At 45.3% G+C, this 23,235-nt stretch overlaps 1 protein-coding gene across 1 annotated transcript in view; it reads left to right on the top strand.

The window, feature by feature from the left end:
* LOC146192284 (nose resistant to fluoxetine protein 6-like) overlaps window positions 1-23,235 on the top strand; it is a 98,115-nt gene that overhangs the window by 42,998 nt on the left and 31,882 nt on the right. The window contains exons 10-11 of the mRNA XM_084600449.1: window positions 9,483-9,565; window positions 19,447-19,566. Coding sequence (XP_084456575.1) covers window positions 9,483-9,565; window positions 19,447-19,566 — 203 coding nt within the window. The remainder of the gene's footprint in view (window positions 1-9,482; window positions 9,566-19,446; window positions 19,567-23,235) is intronic.

The raw sequence follows: 23,235 nt of genomic DNA, 5'->3' as shown, positions 1-23,235 counted from the left end.
GGACTTCTTAAGAGCAATAAGGCGAAAGCCTTTGGGGCTGATTCTACTGTAATGTTTTATTTGCCAGAACACAGCAGATCGCACAGTGCTTCTTCCGTGCTGAATCCGAAGTAGGCAACTCCGCTCGGCGGTGATATCACGCGCTTGGTCTTCATAGCTAGCTGCAGATGGCGTACACCGCGCTCGCTCCTGAAGACCGGGCTGAACTCGTCATCGTTGTGTCCCTACGTTGCTATGGAAACGGCAGCAACGGTAGAGAAGGAGAATTAAGATATGCATTCCATGTTCCCGGTGTGGTGCAGTCTATTAACGCTCTCGGCTGGTGATCGGAGGGCTAGGAGCTAGACTGCCAGTGGAGGATAGGTTTTTTTAAAAGGTGTACTGAGCACTGTTGATATTACTCGGAACCTTGCAGACACATATAGGGAATGCATATATATCCTTCTAGCGCAGATAAGCCCATATGTGCGCCTTAAAACAGCATGACAACAAAACTAAACACCGCAGTATGACGTGGCTCCCCTGGAGAGGATGGATGTCACATTCATAACTACGAAGGGTATACACCATGTGGTAACGCTATGTATAGGTTGGAATAAATGAGGTAAAGTTAGCCTTGATTTCATGCCACAGTGCGTTGGAAAACCCGTGTTCTCTTTGGTATGTTCATGCTCTGCAAGAGCCCTCTAATATTTCAGAGGCTTTATGAACTGGTACTTCGCATTAAGGTACCGCTGACTCACTCAATTCGAGTGGTTTACTCGTCAAGAGAATATTTAAGTAAGTAAAGTTAAGTAAAAAAACTTACCTGCTTCTTCGCCACAAGCTTAATACGGTAAAAAATATCTGCTGATGTTCATGGCGCTTTCATTCGTCGGTTGACCAATCGGCATTGGCAGTGAAGAAAAAAAAAACGTTATCATTAAAGCGAACACAGCAATTTTTGCCTAGTAATTTGGTTGGTGATACGTATGTTCAAGCAATGGTGTGTAATGAACTCACCTGCTCTTCATCGTGAATGTTTGCTTGTGCTGTTCAGTCATCTTGAAGTTGTTCCTTTGTGCTGCATTTTAGCGTCGCTGTTTTTACGGAGGGCTGTTAGCGGGTGCTGTTTTTTGCTGTAGTCCCTATTGCGATTTCGTGTCTTTACTACGCGTTCTTGTGGCGGTTTTTCAATGAGAAATGTAGTGTTGAGGAGCCTTTGTCGCAGAAAAGCCATTGTTATCATTGTCGTAGTCTGCGGTGAGTGCCACGTGCAGAAATGCTGATGACAGCAAAGAAACGTAAAATCGACAAAGATGTCTATAAGTAATTGATTGATGCAGAAAATGCAAGTGAGGTGCCTGCAGTCATAGAAAACTAAACTCAGATGAAAATAAACTTAATTACGCTAGCTGCAGCGTGATTCGAACACCTGATTTCTGATTTGTGAGGTGGCCATGCTATCCATTGTCCACAATAGCTTTCTTTTTCAAGATCCGATTTATTATAGAGGACCAATCTTGTAATTAAACGCGTTTGATTATATATAACTTTTCTTGGAATAATACAGTACCAGAATATCTCGGGCGAACTTTTCGAAACTTTTTGAAGCGTTTCCGCTCTTGTTAACGGTGATGCTTAACGGGACATTATTGAGTGCACCCTCCTGGAGAAAATCTGGCATTGGCCTTGTGATCGAAGAATCACGAGCATACATCCGCCAAGTGGTACTTAGCAATAATGTCCTGACGTTATTTTTCGACTGATTGAGAAACGTCCCAGATTACATGAATCACTTGAAAAGAACCAGTTGGCAGGCACTGGCAACTGATTGCTGCGTTCAGATTAAAAATTGGGAAGGTCGTTGAACCCACCAAGGCCATCGCATCTTGCGTCAGACGCACTACCCTTACAGCATGCAGGCACGTTTGTACTGTACTGTCCACAGGTCTCTCAACGAATGCGGAAGCATACGCATATATGTTAAAGAGTATGTCTAGGGCCATCATCGTCATCCTGACGATATCCACTGCAGGGCGAATGCCTCTGCCATATTCCTGCAATTAAACCGGTCCTGTGCTAGCTGTATCCACAGCACCTCTGCGAACTTAACTTCATCCACCCAACTAACTTTCTGCCGCCCCCTGCTATGCTTCCTTCCCTTGGAATCTAGTTTGTTACCCTAAGCAACCATCGGTTATCCTCTCTTCACACTACATGTCCTGGCCATGCCCATTTCTACTTGATTTCCACTACAATGTCAGTAACTGGAGTTATTTCTCTGACCCACTCTGCACACTTCCTATCTCGTAACGTTACCCCGAGAATTTTTCATTCCATAGCTCTCTGCGTTGTCATAAACTTAAGTAGAACCCTCTTAGTTAGCCTCCATGTTGCAGCCTCATAGCTGAGTACAGGTAAGCTACAACTGTTTACTCTCCTCTTGAGCGATGCCGGTAAGCTGCTAGTCATAATATGCGAGTGCTTGCCAAATTCGTTCGATCCCAGTCTATTCTCCTTGTTTATTCTCTTTCATGGTCCGAATCTGCGGTTACTACCTGCCCTAAGTAGACATATTCGTCACCTAATTCCAATGCTTCACACCTAACGTAAACTGCTGTTCCTTCCTGAGGCTGTTCAACATTACCCTAGACGTTTGCATATTGATTTTCAAGCCTAACTTTCTACTTGTCTTGTCTAGGTCATTAATCATTTTTTGCAGTTCACCCTTAGAGTTACTTAGCAAGGCAATGGCATCAGCAAAACGCAGATTACTGAGAAATTTTTCATCTACCGTTGTCCCTAAGTGCTCCCATTCCAAGTCTCTCAACACTTCCTCTTAGCAAGCTGTAAATATCACTGGGGCAATCGTGTCTGTAAAAATTTGTTACTGTCTTTATGCAGAACTATGGTTGAAGTTCAGCCACTATATATATAGGTATATATTTCAGTACGTTCACGTATTGCTCTTCTACACCCTGAGTTCGCAATGCTTGCATGACGACCTTGGTTTTTAATCGGAGCATTGTTCTATCACCTAGTTTATGGCATGGATATGATCGATAGTAGAGTACCCTTTCCGAAAACCTGCTTGATCTTTTGCTTGATTGCAGTCTGTCCTGATTTTATTATTGATTACCTTAGTAAATACATTACACGTAACAGACAGTAAGCTGAGTGGTTTGTAATTTTCAGGTCCTTAGTGTCCCCTCTATTATGAATTAAGATAATATTTGCGTTCTTCCATGATTCCGGTACCGTCGATGACACCAGGCACCACCAAAAGAGTGAGTTAATAGGGTCGAAAGTTCAGGACATAGTGATCAAGAGTGTTGCAAAATGCATGTACGCTTAGAAACATTCGCAGGGGGCACTGTGGAGGGAAGCCAGTTACAATTTCCTATCACAACCTTAACGTCGGAGGTTGGATGTCTCGCATATATAAATTGGCTTAATTCTTCCGTAAACTGTAGTAAGCCGGTTCGTCGCTTACGGTCTGGTCTTCAGCTGTTTTTGCCATCTTTTTACTTTTCTTTTTGCATTTGTTACTTCACATGTAATACGCACCATAGCACTTATTTATTTTAGTCGGATCCTAATTTTTACTGCAGTGATATACGATGGTTGAAAGTCGGGAATAAAACATTGTGTTATATGGTCAACCAGTTGACCAAAATGACGTCCGTGATACTTGAATGCTTGGACTAGTACACAAAAATAGCGAATACCGGTCATCCTGGTGTGCTAAAGTGGAACTGTAGAGGCATTTCCACGAAGATGGGAGAGCTCAAGACCCGACTACGAATTAACAAGCTCCGGGTATGGGCTATGTTACTACAGGAAACAAACGCCGTGCCAACCATTCCGGGCTTCAGTGACTACGCGTCTCCATCGATGACCGACCGTCACGTGGAGACCCCTACTCTCCCGGGAAAGGCGGCGGTATATGTTCATACCTGGTTTCCTCATGTACGCCTTTCTCTTGAAACCTAGTGCACTTGGTATCAAGAGGTTGTAGCAGTTGCTGTGAAATTTCTGAACGGAACCGTTGTAATTCTTTCATATTACGTTAGACCAGCTGGGGGCGCCCCTTCTCGTATTAAGCTTGGCTGCTTATTAAGTGTTCATCGGCAACTCCCCGGGTGCCCGATTGTAGTCGGAGGTAACTTAATGCCGCTCACCCGGATTGGGGGTATCCCACTACAAGCCCCCGTGGTAGGTGTGTGTGTGGGACGCCTTCACTGAGGCCCTGTTTGCACTGCTCAATCCCCCTGGGACAGCAACGCGGCCTGTGCGTCAGATACGTAATGCTGCCTTTGCCCCAGACTTGACGCTGTGGTTAGGCACGCGAACTCTCTCGTGGCCCATAGAGCAAGACTGCTGCGGAAGTGATCCGCACTCTATCATCATCGGTCTCCATCCCTAACGTCTCCGCCCTTTACGCCGCAAATGGTCTGTGATCAAGTGGGACAACCTTCTCTCACGTCTCGATAGTCTGTCTTCAGATTCGTCGTCACTCCTTGTTGAGCGCATACAAAGCGCACATAACAGCGCTACGACTACTACCTGGATTGATGTTGGTCGACCGGCCCCAGATCTCGGCCTGCTTAACTTGTGGGCTGCCCGCCTTCAAGCCGAACTGGCAAGGCGAGTTCTCCGGCGCTGCAGGGTTATACACAAAAAACAATATACGCACAAGAGAAATAAAACAGGCCGTTAACACAGATGATGCGCTTGCTACCAACTGCCAGTTTGTGTGGTACGAAGAAGAAGAAAGCTTCACACAAAACGTGGGGTTACAATATGAAGAAGAAGTAAGCAAAAGATTAAGAAAAAATAGATGAAAATAAAACGAAAATAATGAGAAATTAGGTCTAACTTTCTGTCACATTGCCCAAACGTCTTGTCACATTGTTCAAACGGAGAGGCATCATCTCTTTGCGCTTGAGCGTCACCGACAGAACACTCACGCATTCTCCTTCTTCCCCCGAAATCATCTTGAAGGCTTCAATAATCTCTCGCAAGTGGCCATGCCATTGGATCCATACCCGCTCAGCGACAACATGTCCGCACAAGGGTGATTTCGTATGCCAGCCGCCTCATATCTACGCCCGAACAAAATTATTCTGTCCAGAGTGAGACTGCCAGGCACTTGTTTGGCTATTACAAAATTGCGCCCTTATTTGTTTGGCCGCCCCTCTACTGTTAAAAAAGACCATAAGGCCTTGTGTTGGCTTTCATCCATCAAAGCTCCTGCGGGCCATTTGGGACGCTGGGCGCTACGATTGCAAGAATATAATTTTTTCGTCATCTACAAGTCCGGTCGGCGTCATCAAGATATGCAGAGCGCTTATTCCGTCATCCCGTCGACTCTCCTAGCCCTTCCGGCTCCGATGATGACGCTTCTGTCTTATCTGTCTCGGCCTTTTATAGTACTGCCGATGAACAGCGCTTGAATCTTTCGCTTCATTCCGTTATCCTCCGTCTTATCTCCGAGAGCTCTGATCCATCTCTCGCCTTATTTGTTTCCATGGGAAAACCTTATACCGACGTAATATGTGACCAGATGGCGCAGACCTTTTGCTTGTCGTTCCCCAACATCTATGTATAACACCATTCTTGAACAGTTCCATGATGCTTCTACGGCTGGTCATCTGGGTGTCTGCCGCACATACGACAGCCTGTGCCGACGTTTCTACTGGCCGGGGCTCTACCGCTCCGTCCAGCACTACGTTGCCGCATGTGAACTGTGTCAGCGTCTCAAGAACCCACAGTTTTGCCTTCAGGTCACTTGCAAGCGATCCCCGTACTGACTGACCCGTTTTGCCGTGTTGGTGTCGATCGTCTTGCGCCTGTTCCAGTATCCGCCTCGGGGAACAAATTAATTGCCGCCGCCACCGACTACCCTACGCGGTACGCGATTACCCGAGTCATCCCGACCAGCTGGGCCACATACGTCTCTGATTCCTTCTAGAAAACGTGATTCTTCATCATGGCGCACCTCGTAAACTACTAACTGACAATGGGCGCTGCTTCCTCTCAGGAGTAGTTGACAAAATTCTCCGTTCGCGCTCCGTCCGCCACATAGTTCCTGTATGTGTCTGACAATCACCGGAATTGGGACGTTCATCTACCCATTCTGACGTTCGCTTACAACTCGTCTCTCCATTCTACTGCTGGATACTCTCTATTTTACCTACTATTGGGCCGACACCAGTAACTGCCCCTCGACACCTCATTACCCGTGGCAGACACCAGCAGTACTCACGCCAGTGATTCCGCGCTCGCGCTCATGATGCCCCTCGGATTACTAGTGCCAGGCTCTCTGCATGCCAAGACTCTAAAAAATGCCGGTGCAACAGTCGCCACCGTGATGTGCGCTACACTCCAGGATCTCTCGTCTTGCTGTGTGACTCTTGCCACCGAATGGGTAATGCAAAAAAAGTTTGCCCTGTTACAGAGGCACTTACCATGATTTGCACCCCTTGACGGGATGTCTCATACCAAGTTGAACCTGTATATCCAAAGCCCTCGTCCGCAGTGCTATCTTCCGAAATTTCGCATGTGTGGCGCATCAAGCCCTATAAATCACGTTTTAGTTCACTAATGTAAACACACCTGGATTGTTGTTTTCCCGAGGGGGGGGGGGGAGGGGTAGGGTTATTAGCGGTATTCGCTGGTCGAGCTCCGGAGGAAGATGAAGTACGACAGCCCGCCAAAAGACGACTCCGAGGGTAGACAGATCTGAGCTCTCATCAACGCTAGTGGTACAGGCTGCTATAGTTGGTGGATCTTCGCCGTAACGACATTACTGCTACCTTTAGCAACTTTGACAACCGGTGGTTGGACAACACCAGGATATTTGCTTTGGTTGATGTGCCGAAGCATTTTGCGGCAAACTTTAATGAGATCAACTGGCAACATTCTGAAGTCTTTATGTAGCAGCGAAAGTCTTCAAAACATTTTTGGTTTATGGATTATTTGTTATTTGCAATTATGAAAGCTGAAAGAAATCGCTATGAGGAAGGTGCAATGAAAAGTTTAGAACTGTTCGGAGAATATGACAAAAGGCTCCCTTTCTCGTACGGTCTCCTGAACAAAAACTGGTCCAACATTTATAACTAAATATGAAGCTTGGTGACAGAAGCGTCTGATGAAGTTACCTTTTATGACTAAGAAGGATTTTTCACCGTTTCATTTGGTTCAGTCAGAAGCTGTCAAGAAAACCATGTATTGCTACCTTTTTTCCACATTCTCACATGGCGACAGGAAGCTCCTTGCGTCGTGTAGCAAAAATGTGTAAAACATGTGTCATAATTTTGGCTTGTGCGCAGCGCCCCACGCGACGCTGGGAGTTTGTGTGGTGCTGGCAACGCCTTGTAGCAGAGCTAGCGGCGTGCGTGGAAATAAATGAGCAGTTCGTTTTTGGATTCGTGGTTCGGTGCGTCGTGTTGTCCTTTGGGGCATGATGACCTTTACAGGTAGCCATCAACTACAGCCCGTCTGTCAATGGTCATAAATAAACGAAAGCTGCAATATCGAAACTAATTTGGCAGTGATGCACCCGTGTTGACACGGTGATGCCATGCTTTGCCGATTTAAGCCACAACCTGAACAAGAGAAAACGGCATCAAGTGCAGCACCACCATGGTCTCCTCCGCCCATTGCGAACTGGACCAGAATGTACCCCAACTTCATTAGCGGTGGACTACCAATTCTTGCTCTGAAACAAGACACACGAAGCCCACTCGTGTACGGTGTGTCACGAGTGTGGTCTACGCGGTATTCGTTTTATGTGGCAAAGAATTTGTCGGTTCATCTGGTCGCTTCGTCAGCAAAAGTGCCGGGGAACATAAGATATAGTCACATGACGCATAGGGCGCGTTCGATAAGTAACTGTGCATTGCTGCTCTTCCATTGACGTCAATAAGTGGACAGTAAAGCGCAATCTGCGTTCCTTAGTGTAAAAATGTTTTTGTAGCGAGAGCTACATTGACCACAGTGTGGCGACTTCGCCGTGCCTGTCCGTGCCTGTCCGAAGAGCGATGAAGAAGTCCTAGGAGGCGGTAGCTGATAGCTGACATGGCCGATCACTAACTGGATGTAGGTCTTCCGACATTTCATTCGGCAGGAGCTGCCAAATCGGGCCTCTGCTTTCATATGGGAAGGTGATATCACATTCAGCCTGCCAATACCCTTGCATTCACGTTATCTCTAGCTCACGCAGGCACGTTCATAGAGCTCGGTTAAAGCGGGGCTTTACATGTTGGCTGGTAGCTTACGTTATCGTGCAATCGCGGACGGCGAGAGGGAAACCAGAAAGAAAGAGGTGCCGTAGTGGAGGGCTCCGGGCCATCGCACGATAGAGGCTTTCGCCTCATCGCACTTCACTGGTCAAAAGTGCCCCCAATATGATAAACAAAACTGAAACCGCAGAGGAAACTGCAATGTGTAGAAGCCATGTTTTTACTTCAAGCCGAACCTAGGTGTAGCCATGCAGATAGCTCTCGCGTAACTCCAGGTTTAACCACAAGCTACACCATAACTGCGTTTTGTAATTTTTTGTCCGATCTTAAATGCGAATGCGTTCTGCATTGTCGATCTAATAAATGCGATGTGTGCTTTTCAATAAACATAGTTGGATTTGGGGGGCATTTCCTCTCTAATTCTGCATCATTTCTGTGAAAAAGTTGCGCTGGTTTAGCTTCATGGTAGACATTGCTCCACCAACAACCTAATCAAAATGTACTGTTAAGTGGCCTTTTAGGTATCAGTAATGTATATTATTAACAGGTAGTGTTGAGAGGACCACCTTTTACGCCTAATTAGCAAGAAACCACTGTGTTTACCAGGACAAGTGGTCGAAAGACATTGGTTATGCAGAAGTGTCAGGTCATCACCTCGCTGACCAATAAACAATTGGAGGCGTTTTTGTTTCATGGGATACGGTGGCCAAATAATATGTGGCGCCTCTCAATGTGTTGTAGCACGCCACATCACATCATGGGAAAGGGAAAAATGAAAGCGAGGGAACCACTGGCAGCCCTTGAAAGCTGCTATGTGGAGTATAGTTTTGTGCGCGAGCCAGTTGCAGTCATTGGAGCTTCTATGTGCACTGTGGTATAAAAATAGAAACAATGGGCAAAAATAAAATCAAGCAAACATCAAAATGATATTTATCTTCTAGTATTCACAGCACCTAAGCTGCTGAAAGTGCCCTACGTGCACCTTTATAAAAATAGAAACAATGGGCAAAAATAAAATCAAGCAAACATCAAAATGATATTTATCTTCTCGTATTCACAGCACCTAAGCTGCCGAAAGTGCCCTACGTGCACTTTTGTATGCCTATATGTTTAACACTAGGCCGAAATCCTGATCATTTCTTTTTGAACACAGTGTTGGCTTGCTGCACATGGCACAATTATGCTTAAGCTCGCGAGTTTTCCATTTTTGCGATGCTGCTCCGGCAACTATGTCTGATCTGTCTTATTTCGCAGGGTGTGGCTGCTCACATATGGTTCCTGTCGGCTGATTTCCAGCTGTTCCTATTGGCTCTGCTGATCTACCAGATCACGCAGCGGTAATGCGTTCTTTTTCAGCTTGCCTTACGCGGTGTGCTCAAATGCGCCTCGTATACAGCAATTTAAACTAGCGTTCAATATTAGCCGACAACGTTTTCGGTATATTCCAAAAAAAAAAGAGGGATCAAGAATGGTTGAATGAGCACGGCAGTGTAGAACTGTACTCTTGGGGACAATGTTCTGAGGTTATGTAGTGACAGGCACAGAGCTGAAATGCATCAGCTTACTCAACAGCAGAATAACATCTCTACAAAAGTTTCGTTGACATTGCTTTAGAGCATTGCACTGTAAAAAGTTACTAACATTATTAAAACATCTTGATTGTGATTCAGTTCTAGCTAGCACAGCAACAGTGTAACGCACCGTTCGTATTCCAGAGGCTACATTGCCTACCGGAGTCCAGCGCTGCGTAGGCGAGACCCGACTACCCCGTCTTCTCTCCAACGTTCTGGACATTTTGTAAATGGGATATTTCTACAAATTATGTCGTGTTGACCATTGACTTTACGAGATTGGTTAGCTACACAGGTCTATAGTGAAGCAGAATGAGGTTTCTCCATGGTTGACAGCTCGGAAACAGTTGATTCGGCTTCAAGACAAAAGTGATACCGAAACCATATCTTCAAGGTCTGGCCTTTGTGTAGTCATGGTGTAGTAAGCGAAGCTTCGCCCCTATATTTTTGCCTGCACATGAAACTGCCCCTGAACACTGGCAGGACCAATATTGCACACATTTTGAATGAAGGGAAGCACTACTTCGTGTAGGACATAAGGCAGCGTGCAAACGCCCCGGATGTTATATCAGCTGTGATGTCTGCGAGAAAGCAACCACAGCTGCTTTGAATTGGCTACGAAAAGCGGCCACCCCCACAAGGTGCCATGATCGCACAAGCCAGGCTTGTGCGATATGACGCAAAGTACCTCAGCGGCCTGCCAAAAAAAGTTTTCTTCGTGACGGTGTTCCCGCTGTCGTTAGACCCAGCGAGTATGCTAATCATCCGTTACCTCACTTTCATTACCTAGCGGCGACGCCATACAAGATAAGCCCAAAAATGCGGCAAAGTCGTGCGAAAATATAGGCCTACTTCGTTGCACAAGGCGCACCAAAAACATTTAGGGTCTCTTAGATGTCTTTTAAAAGAAGAATAGAAGAAGCCTGTCCATCTTCTCCTATATTTGCCTCTCATCGTTTGCCCCTTGTACGTTCACTCCCACCTTCCTCCCTTCCCTTACGGCGGAGTTAAGGTGTTCACAGAAAACAAGTGAGACAGTTACCGCGCATTTCCCTTCCTATAAAGCAATCAGTTTTTTTTATTGGCGTTCGTTGCAGTGCTACATACACCTATAATTGACTTATAGGAAAGGAAAGGCAAAGTATCTGTCACACTTATTCCGGCAAGTCAGAGTTTGGACGGTACTCCATCGCTTCTGTCGCGTGGCGTTCCTTGGTGCGCGTCAATGTGTGGGATTGCAGATGGCAGGAACTCCTTGCAGATGGCAAGGAGATCAGATCTCGCGGAATCTCGCGCGCAGATCTCGTCCACCACTAATGCGCGTGGTATTTCCTTCCACGAGCATAGAAAAGCTTTTGCCTTAAAAGAGCGGGATATGTATAGATGAAGGTTGAAGTTAACGTTACGCAGAACGAAAAAAGATTCGAAGCGAAAGCTTCCATAAAGAGGTAAAGAAATTGCCGCACGTCTCACTTTGACCTTCAAGTTACCTTGACATATAATATATCTGCTTTCACTTGAAAGCTTCATTACGCTAGGTAAAGGCAGTCTTGACGTAGCACTATATTTGACCTTCATGTAACCTTGACCTAATTAATTGTGGGTGAACTAATTCAAGTTGTTGTGTTGTTGTGGCTGTAGCAAGAAGGAAAAGAAAATGCACGGGCCTGCTACTGGCTCTGTAGCTGAGCCACCTCCGCTGCCTCGTGCGGACAGAATAGAGAGGAAGCGGCGGAGATAGTGAAGGGTGGCTGTTCCTGACCCTACGTGGAACTGGTAGGTCAACGCCGCTTGCGGCGGGGCTAGCTCGCCACAGAATATTTATCTGTTGTAGGCCGTCATTGCGCCCGCCATCGCTTAGGTGATGGAAGACGGCTAATGCGGCGCGCGTCTTTCTCTCCCTCTTATTTTTCTTTCTTGTCTACTTTCTCTCTTCTGTCCGCACGACGCAGCGGAGGCGACGCAGCTACACAGCCAGTAGCAGGCCCGTGCATTTCCTTCTTTCTACAGCCGCCACAAAAAAACAACAGAGAGAAAGTAGAGAAGATAAAGAAGAGGGAGAGAAAGACGCGCGCCGCAACAGCCGTCGTCTACCACAAGTGGTGGCGGGTGCAATGACTGCCTAGAATAGATGAAAATTCAGTTGCAAGCTAGCCCCAGCCGCACACTGCGTTGATCTAACTGTCCCAGCGTCTTTGGGCCAGTAACAGCCACCCTTCGCCACCTCCCTACATGGCGTCCAGCCAAAAAATACGGCGCTTTCATTTCCCCAAAACAGACTTAAAAAGAGAGGCAGCCCTGTGTTGGTGGGATGCCCAGCATGTTGAACGCCCTCAGGGGGCCGAAATCGCTCAACACCCCTCCACTCACCAGACCTCTTTCACTTTTCCTTTCCTTCCCACCTTCCTCACAGATACTTCGTCTATACAAGTGAGACAGTTACCACGCCTTTCTCTTCCTAGAAATCATTCAATCAATCAATCAATCAATCAATCAATCAATCAATCAATCAATCAATCAATCAATCAATCAATCAATCAATCAATCAATCAATCAATCAATCAGTTTTTTGTATAAGTCAATGCCCAATTTAAAAGACAAATATGAAAACATCATCTTGACCTGATTAGGTGCAGGTATTTGCAAAAAACTATCAGCTCCTTTCCTTCCCTCAAGACCTAAATTAGAGGAAGTATGAAAATCAATGGATTACATAAGGCGGTGTTACTGAGGGTATCACTGCAAAGCTCACAACTTTCTATCATTACGTTCATGGCAAGCTTAAACACACATTTTTCATTGTCAGACCTAAGTGAACATACCAGCTTTAACGACAGTGCGCTTCCTAATAAGCAAAAATATTTCGTTACCTCCAGCACTGGAAAGCCTAACTACACCTAAAATCGCAATCTTAAACTGCAGAACAATGTGAAAGTAGAATAAAGTAATCCATCGTTTTATTGTAAAGCCAGAATTTACTCTTACTTTTGTTAAGGTGTATAGTTATCCAACAAATCAGCAGCTGCTAAAGAAAATTGTGCTCTCACAACAGGTCAAGGGTCGAAACCCGCACCAAAATTGAGTTGTGGCTGCAGAAAAGTTTTGTAACTTTTTTTCTGCTAGGATAGACTAGCGAAATGTGTTTACTGATGGCCGCCCTGAAATAGCAAATCAAATATAATTTTTTGAATGTCAAACAAAGCAAATATATACTTTTTTCTAAAGTTAAAAGTGAAAGTATCCTTTAAACTTTTCGTGTAAATTGCCAAAAAAGTGGCACGGGATACATTTAAATGCAGATGTAATACTGTTCTTGAAGGAGTGTTTAAAAACAGGAATCACGAAGATGCTGCATCCCTTCCTTTAGAGATCATTTTGCGCAATTTAGATGGCTCAGTATTCATGGGGCAGCAGCATTCCGAATTCCATACATTACCTCTAAAACTGAATAACATGCTAGGACGTGGGCATGTTTGACAACCTAATCTTCATGGCCAATTTCAGAAGCCATGGATCGCACGAGTGGACGCCCGATCGATGCCCTAAGTTTACAGCTAGAGCTCCTCCAATGATCACACCCAGGAAACCAGTAAACTCTTGAAAGAAACTGTGAGAAAGGCCAAAAGGAATCAGCTTATCGTTATTGGGTACTTCAACGCCCATCACTTTAAATAAGGTTGCTTGAAAGCAATGCTAAAGCCATACCCATAATAAGGAAGATCCAGGAGTTGAGCCTCATGCTACTGAATGATACTGCCAAACTGACAAGAGTGGGCGAAACTATATTGAGGAACACTAATCCGGAACTATCACTAGATCCGAAAGGGATTAATATCACATGGCTCAACACCGGGCAAGACCTTAACAGCGACCACTACATTGTCGTCATTGCAAAAGAAACCAACTGCCGTATAAGAGGACATGGAAATCATGTAAGCACACCAACTGGAATAAATTCAGGAAATATAAAAAAAAATATAGCTCCTTGCAGCATCCATTACTTCCGAAAGTCGATTCAGGATATAAATGACGGTGCCCTTAACCCCCCCACCATTAGCATAGAAACGAATGGGAAGCAAACCACCATAGTCTGCAGGATAGCCCACATGTAGGAAGGGAATATATACATGCATTGCTCAAGAAAAGGAGAAGTAGAAAATTAACCCGAATGTACTGTTTACAAAGAAAATTGAAGGTTCCGCTATTAACCTCACACTCCAGAACTGATATCAAGTATGAGAAATGCTTAACAGGCAGCTGGGAAACAATTACACATGGAACCTTCTCCGCGACCTGCTTGACCAATCTCAATCCAAAACTGTTTACTGAAAGACCTTCGACCAGCTCATCCACGCACATCACGGAAGCGGGGAACAACTGATATCGTCGCTGGAAGATGAACACGTATACTCCCGTAAAAATAGCGATTTCCTCCCGAACTACAAGGGACACGATAGCCCGGCACTTTAACATTCCTTAACGGACGCAATGATCAGGGCCGAACTGTCTCAACTCAGGACAAAATCTGCGCTTGGACCAAATAAATCAATATTAAGATGCTGCGGAACATAGACCTCAAATCACTCACTGTGCTCACGGATTACCTAAATGAGTTCTAGGAGACTGTTACCATACGTCAATATTGGAAGCGGATCAAGACGATTTTTATTCCAAAACTAAACAAGAAAACTTTGATAGCCAAAAGCATCTGGCTTACCTTTTGCTTAAGTAGGATAATGTAGTATGTTGTGCTTAGTAGACTTAAAATACTATGTCGAAGAATACTCACTTTTACCACGCACCGTTATGGGCTTCAGAAGGCGACTTTCTACACAGGCTGTCATGCCGCACCGGTCACATGTCATTATTAACCAATCTAACAAGGTAAATACGCAGGCCATTCTGGCTATCGACCTAACGAAAGTATTTGACAATTTCTTCATTATATTACATTAGAACATCTAAATGAAATCAAACCTGGGCGGAAAGCTTACAGTTACATCCCTGCCTTTCTCAATGAGGGCACGGCGGAACCGCACGTGGGTGTTCTGAAATCCGACTCAACAGAGCTGGGAAACGGGCAACCCTCAAGAGCTGTCCTATGTCCGTTTCGTTTAATCTGGCACTGATCAAGGCCGTGGATAGACTTGAAATAGCCCAGGAGTACAGCACAGCTTATAAGCGGACGATATTATTGTTTGGGCAGCGAACGGTCTCAGGGTGGAATCTAGGCTACTCTTATATATTGGCTGTAGACGTCATTGATGAAGAGGCGAGGAAAGCAGTACTCGAATCTTTCCTTTTAAAAAACGGAGCTTCGTCTTTCAGGAAGGCAAATTATATGCTCCCGTGACAATAGTCATCGTATGGGGCGTAAACGTCAAAGAGGTCCAGCAAATTAAGATTCTGGGGCTCAGGCTGCAAAAAGAGTCTAGAAACGTACCAATGATCACTAAACATAGATGGGTGATCCATCAAACTGCCAGACTAATACAAAGAGTTACAAACAGAAAACAAATTGTGAAAGAACACGACTTCTTTAACTCATATACACTCTCATCTTAAGCAGGATTACGTACTCCCTCCTGTACCTAAAGCTCAGGAGAGACGAGCTGGAGAGAGTCGCCGCCATCAATGCAGTGGCTTAGAAAACAGTCATGGGCCTAGTTTGCTCGACTACCAACAATAAAACTACTCAAACTTGGGGTCCACAATACTGGCGAGGAGCTCAAAAAATCACGAAGAACTGCCCAATTAAGGCGCTTGCCTAGCACGTGCGCCAGAAGGAGAATACTGGAGAGACACTGTATTGGGGGCGAAACCTTACAAGACTGCCCTCAAGGTATTTCAAACAACGTCTGAATGAGGATCCCCTTCAAACCTCTGCCTCGGAACATGAGCCGTCATGCACATCAAGGCCGAAGAGAAGCACAAGCTAAGAGCCTGCATAAGATCTTGAGCCGCCGCAGCATGTCCTCTACGGCGACGTGACAGAAGACGCGGAGGACTCTAATAATTGACCTGCATGCTGAGCTACACACCCCAGAATTAGCCCAAACAGACTGGGTATGGCGGCGACAGTTTCCCATCCAAAGCGCTAGTCATAGAGGAGGCCGCGATCATCGCGGCCATTGCCTTTACGAGTGCTAATACCATAGCTAGCCACTAAAATTTGGAGATCGTAAGATTAGTTGGAGCTAGGGTTTCCAATCCCACCGCACAAAGACTAAAAAAAAAAGAGAATCTGACCTTTTCAGCTACCTCTTAAAATCGAATAGGAACCCGATCTGACGCGGGGAATTGAGGAAACGAGGCTGCCCACCAACAGGCTCGAGAATGAGCCGGCCGAGCGACGGTGTAAAGTTAGTAACTGGAACCCTTCGGTAAACCACTCATGTTATACCAAGAACTCACAGCGCATTACAAAGCAATAAGAACAACACTCCCACTACCCGATGAAGTTAAATGGCGACCGCTAAAGACGAGGACCCGTGCCAACCCAAACTACATATCGAAATTCATAAATAAGATCATGCATTCCTTCTGCCGTTTTACTGGTGAGGAAGGTACCTTCTACCATTTCACCTGACGTACAAATTCCTTAAGCCTCCCACAGAACTCTTGCCTGATACCTCTAAAGAAGGTCTGGATAAGCGACGGTACAATTCACAATCCATAGAATTCACGGCTGTCGAATTGGCCGGCGTCACAAATAAACTCTACGGCCGGCGGCACGCTAGCTAACTTAGCTCAATCCTCCATTCTGATTTTTAATAAAGTTTTGTCCGTCTCAGCCTTTCGCTTTGATGTAAATGGGATTATAAGAAAGGAAAGGCGCGCAGTGTCGGTGAAGGTCCCTTGAATGTCTCACTGAGTCTTGCGTGATGACTGCTTTAACTACCGTCGTAAAGCTCTCGCCTCAAAAAATTTGCAGCTATGCTAATATCTGGAGTCTCTGATAACCTAGACAAGGAAAAGCACGCTAAATCGCAACGGCTGTAATCTTCCACCTACTGATGGGAGACGTGTGAGGCAATAACTGTAACGCACGTATTCGTTTTCTTACGCTTCCGGTTAGTGAACTGAAGCCGAAACGTCTGATTTTTGTTTTGCGTTTCTTTGGTAGGCCAGACTTTTCCTTTTGAAAAAAAAAAGTACTTTATCAGACGAGACTCGTCAATTCTAAGATTTCAGTTGAACGAGAAAGTTAATGAAATTCAAAAGAAAGTTCAAAGGGGGAAAACGTAGAATTGGTTACGCAGAGGTTATGCTTAACAAAAAGGGATGACACGCGCACTGTGTGCTGTGGCGTTGAATTTATGGCCCTGTTTTCACGTCCTGGCGCTTGGCATGCTTATCCGCATTAACCGCTCCCTCAAGTGCAACCTGTCATTGAGAACTGCAGCCTTGCTGCGTCTCTCCGCCTTCTTCGCCAAAAGAAACCTTTCCTTCAAATGGTTGAAGCTGTTCTTGATGTCACACTAGTGGGGCAATGAAATTGCGGCAAATTTTCTGCTGTCGCGCTATCACTTGATGAGCTTCTCCTGATGACCTGGGCGCCATTTTGTGGTGCAGAAAAAACAAATCAGCTTCATCCGTATCAGGAAGAAGAGATGTCGATAAGCCGATTTGGTATGCGTGCAGCCTTTTGCTGTGCTCAGGGCCCCACGAAATATTCGAACCTGTGACGTGGGTGCATATTCCCTAAAGGTAGCATATTCCCTAAAGGTGGGGACCACAAGGCGCCCATTCATGCCCCTGGCCGCCTTTTTGTGGTGCACGTAGCAGGAGAACGCCTCCGCTAGCATGCTTTCCTCGCGCGGCGCACTCAGCTTGCAGCTTGTAATTCGTGAGCATGACAGATTCGGCCAGCCGCTGCTGCGCGCGACAGCGGAAAGAAACTACTTCGCAAATAAACGCAACTCAGGAAGGGACGCTGCGCTGATTAGCCGTACTCGAGAGTGACCGAGATGCGGTTCAAACGACGCCGTGGCCTGACTCGATGCGCAAATAATGGTCAGTGGCCTCAGCGCTTCAGAAGCCTTATTTCTATCACACATAATATATATATATATATATATATATATATATATATATATATATATATATATATATATATATATATATATATATATATATATATATATATATATTATTACGGTACGCAGTGAAAGAGACGATGACGAAGTGCTGGGCTAGTGGAGAAAGACGACGCTGCAGCTACGTCTGGTTCTCCTGTGAGTGTGTCCCTGACGGTGAACTGTTGCGGCTACGACGTACCCCGCACCTCCACCAAGATGTTACGAGGCACGTCGAGATGTTAGGAGGCGATGGTACGTCGTAGCCGCAACAGTTCACCGTCAGGGACACACTCACAGGAGAACCAGATGTAGCTGCAGCGTCGTCTTTCTCTACTAGCCCAGCACTTCGTCATCGTCTCTTTCACTGCGTACCGTAACAATATATATAATTATATTATCTGGGTCGTCTGAATTACTACGCCCTTCAATAATATTTTTTTACACAAAGGTTTCTGTCCACTTTCGCAATGGTCACTAATTAGGGCATCACACTGGGCTAAGTGCACTGTGGTGGCTCATTTTTGCACAATGCGTGTAGATAAGGTCGACACGCGAGTGTCTAGCAGATATTACTCGGTAGTCCGCGCTTCATCTCTGCGGTGTCTGCCCTTCGTGTTCATATCTGTAAAACAGTGCACGGGTGGTGCAGTAACCGAGAAAGTGGCAGGTTGCTGGGGTGGTGTTATCGTCCTTACGCAAGCATAGATTTTCAGTAGCGTGCAAGTAAAAAAATTCACGGTTAGGGTGGCCGCGACACCCTCAGGAAACAAGGCACGTGCCCCGAAGACTCATTTCCGGGTCCAAAGTAGCATGAGGCCACATATCATTTCACAGCTTTCAGAAAGTTCAATTAGAGTCCCTCCTGCGCTTACTGTGAATGCACCTCATTTTAAAGGTTCGTCGGTAACCGCGACATTAAACTGTGAAGCGCAATGTCCAGGAAAGATACGTAGAAGTGATTGAAATCGAGGGCTCTCCAGAGATACGTCATCCAGAGTAACTCTAAGTCACCATAGTACCCACCGCAGCCATCTTGTCGCGTCCTCTTAATTCTCCTGTTGTGTACTTAAACCACATGGGAACTTTCGGGTTCATTGAACGGCTGTTTTCACCGTTCTACAAGTTTTCATTCCGGAATAGAGAAAAATGAATCCACGAATGTCGTTCGCCAATGCGCCCATTTCGCGTATCTCTACTCGAGCAGCGCTAGCCAGCTCGTGTGCCCACACTGAAGTGAAGTTTGTACAATGGTTACGTCGCATTGCAATGCAACTATCGCCGGCGACAATTGCACGCCCCATTTTGATGCATGCGGATTCTAAGCCCAACATGAGTCTGGCACGCGAGCTTTGCCTCAGCAGGACGAAAACACTTTCGGAGCAGACAGGCAAGACGTGAACACCAAAAATTGCGACTGGCGGCATAGTTGGCCGCAACGGAAGCGCCAGCGCATGTCACTTGTATATACGAGGCGCTGTTTTTTTTTTTTTTGCGAAATTAAAATTTGAGACCCAACGGAGTGCATTCCTTATTCTGAAAAGCTGTCGTTTGTGTCGTTCCCCACAGGCGACGGGTGATCGTAGCTGCTTTCGCGCTGCTGTCTGCTGCCGGCTGCTGCTTCACGGCGTGGCAAGTGTACGGGACCAAGTATACACCGGTCATCGTCATGATGACAAAAAATTTCGAGTGAGCCCTTTTCGCTTGCTCTTAACACCGCCACCGATAGGCTGAGCGAAGGGAAAAATGAAAGCAGTGCTGTTTCTGAGCGCATTCACAAAATGAGTAAATTATTTAATTGGTGGGGTTTCCACCGGATCGGTGCCACACTGAGTGTAGAACCACCACCTAGTCCTAGAGAGATCGGAACATGGAAGGGCGTTGTTTTGGTATGTTGGCTGCATGCTAAACGTACACAATATCAGGCGTTTCCTGAGTCATGCTGTAACATTTGCGCGACACTTAAGCCCCGAGGTTATAGATTAATGGTTCCTTGTCACTACTGCTATTGCACATTCTCGCTGTTGTATATTTGCCGCTTACGGAAAGGTACTTTACCGTTCTTTAAACCACCATTCATATATTACTACCTCTTATCCCACCTATTGACATATAATCTTAAGCTACTACATTGTGTTATAGGCTACAGGATAGCTTACCTCCCTGCATGTCACAGAGTTAGCATTCTGACTCGGAATTCATAGGTTTCATGTTCGATTGGCATATGATCCAATTCTTTTCTTCACAGCAAATCATTTGTTTGTATACTTACATGTCGTAATGACGTCTGCGTTGAACTGTGTTTGGTAATCACATTTTATGTAACGCTTTTATAACCTCTGAATTTCACCTCTCCAAGTGTGAAATCGAAGATTTATAACCGATTGTGCTGTTCGCTATTCCGGGGTAATGATATTCTGGGTGAGTAATCTTACAATAACCGTGAAAGCTAATGAGATTGCAATGCTGTTGACGAGCCCGGTTTTTTTCTGGTCGCAGAAAGTCATAAGATCATGCTAGCAGTTTCCCCCACTGCGGTGGTCTCGCTGGATCATCTCACCGCTGCTATTAGCAAATACCCTGTCTATATCAAATACCGTGTCTTTATAAATATAAAAAAGGTTCTTCCCGCAATGGAAGGAGATTTGAACGCTAGAGGCGCTATGCGCTAAAATATCACTGAACGGGCATAGACTAGTGCGGCCGCTTCAACGCACACGACTCCACCTGTAGTGAAGGTTTTATATTGACATGCGCACAGAGTAACAAGCATTTTCTTATCCAGAGGGACATGAGATATAATGATAAGAATTAAATTTCTTATTATTATGACAATGTTTTTGCACTTCCCATGCCCGTTCCAGTTGTAGCCGCTAAAATCTGACACAAAGTGAAAAAAGGCGTCCCTAATGGTCATTCTTTCAATGCCTTCGAACAATTAAAAACTTCGTCATATGAACACCACGTGCTTAAAATAGATTTATTAGAGATCCAGCAAAGGTGTCCTAGTTTCGAAAGCTGAATCCCAACCGAGGTGAGCAGATAATTCCACACATTGCTTTTTGCTAAGCAGTATCAGCAATTAGCAGTCGCTAGGTCTCGCTTACTTCCTATTCTAGTTTTGCCCTTTACCCGGTGCACTAAACAGTTCATCGGAGATGTCACTAACTTTACATTTTCCCTAAATGTTACGTTGACCATATGCAAATGAACCACAGCATCGGCCGTTTTCACGAGCCTGGCAGCGATTTATTGGTTTCTACGACTTATTAGTATGCGCTGCAAATGAAAGTGACCGCTTAACGCATGTAAGGTGCTTTTCATGGAAAAAATGGGCTAATTTCGTCAATAAAATCTGAACGACGCGGATTCCCAGCCGAACTCCTTGAATTGTTTGTTAGCAACCGCTGTATTCTATCATCCTATCCCGGCAGGGCGTTCAACTTCTGAGCACAATGGCGGGGGAGCGAATCTCTCAGGCTGCTTTTCGATGGAGGCGAAAGGCAAGACGCCCAAGTGCTGTGCGATGTCAGTGCATGTTAAAGAACCCCAGGTGGTCGAAAGTTTTCAAGCTCTTCACTAGGGCGTTTCTCAAAGCCCATTTCGCCTTGGGACGTTGTACACAATAGACCAAACCAGAAACCTAGCGACTTGAAACGCAATGCCATAGTTTTATCCAGATCGTTTTGCAATGGCTCCTGATCACGTGCATTCCTTAGCATATTGCAAACGTTACAGTTGCCATTATACACAGTGAATGATGAGCGAATACCTGCAAAAATATTACTTATATAGAGCACAAAGGATTGATTCAAAATAGACTCTCCCGACATTCCTTAGTTTACGGAAACTAATTAAACGGAACAACAGGCATTAGCCAAGGTGTATTTATTATTTATGTACGAGCAGAAAACTCATAAATATTAATATATGACTATCCGGCCCCGCCGAGGTGGTGCAGTGTTAAGACGCCCGACTACTGTGCCTGATTTCCCGGGTTCGATCCCGACCATCGTCGGCTCCGTTTAGATGGAGGTGAAATGTAGTGACGTCCGTGGGCTGTGCGATGTCAGTGCACGTTAAAGATCCCCAAGGGGTCGAAATTACTCCGCAGCCCTTCACTACAGCCGCCCTTTTATCTTGATCTGCTTTAACTCTCACCTTCCTCCTTCTCCATACGCAGCGGGTCAGGTGCCCACAGAAACAAGTGTGACAGATACTGCATGTTTCCGTTCCTGTGAACCAATTTTTATTATTATTAATATTTATTATTATTATTATTATTGTTATTATTATTAAAATATCTGCACGTTGAGGCTCTCGGTAGCTTAACAGAGATTAGAAGTCTAAAGAGAACAACGTCAAATGTTCAGTACTAGAATACTGCTTTTAGGATATGTTTTATATCAATTGTAATTAATAAATTATGCGTATATTAAAACCTTTGCATTGAACTGCAATAACCATGTCATTATACGTCTACTCTAGGATACGAAATTTGTATTTAGTGCGGCGTAACTGAATGCACCTCTAAACAATCTGTTTGGTTTTTCACATTGGTTCGGTTTGTTTACCGGGGTTTAATATCCAAAAGTGACTCAGGCTATGCGAAACGCCGTAAAGTGGGGGGAGGTGGGGGGGGGGGGGGATTTCGACCACGACGGGGTTCCTAAGCGTGCACTAATATTGCACAACACACATGATGCCTTGCATTTCGTGTCCATCGAAAAGAGACCGTTGCGGCCGTGATTTGATCCCGCATCCTTGGGATCAGCAGTCGAATATCCTAACCAGTGCCCAGTGCTGCGGATGTTTTGCACACTAATTAGACAGACACACCAGTCAGTAATTCAAGTGTTGAGGTGCTGGCTATTTAGTTGTTCATGATGAAATTTTAAACAGCGCGAAGGACGAGGACGAAGATAGAGAACACATATACAGAGCGCTGGCTGAAAACTGATCTTATTTTCGAAAATTCACAAGTATATATGCATGACTCGATGCGTGACAGAATCAATGTGCGATTCGCATTACATAAATGCAGCTAATTATCTTTTCTTCGCATGCCGAGAATGCCAGCTAGCGGTTTCTTTCATGAATTCGTATCGAATTTTCAAAAACGATCCAACAACCTATTCTCCTGAGAAAAACAATGAGGGCAGGTATGCCATAGGTAAGCGCGAAATATAGTGCAGTCAGTAGCTGAGCGTGTGCCGTTTTAACATTGATTTCGTGTTCTGAGCAAAACCGAAACAATCCGCTAACCACTGTCGCCAGCATCTTGCCAGCTTCTATTCTTGACGTCGTGCATGGCAAGTCAGACACTCAGAATGATCGACCTAGATACAGCCTGCAAAT

Source organism: Amblyomma maculatum, chromosome 4 (assembly GCF_055883805.1).
Source record: "Amblyomma maculatum isolate TAMU_Amacu chromosome 4, ASM5588380v1, whole genome shotgun sequence".
Taxonomy (NCBI): Eukaryota; Metazoa; Arthropoda; class Arachnida; order Ixodida; family Ixodidae; genus Amblyomma; species Amblyomma maculatum.
Note: the sequence above shows the minus strand (reverse complement) of the source record. Positions and strands in the feature narration are given on the sequence as shown.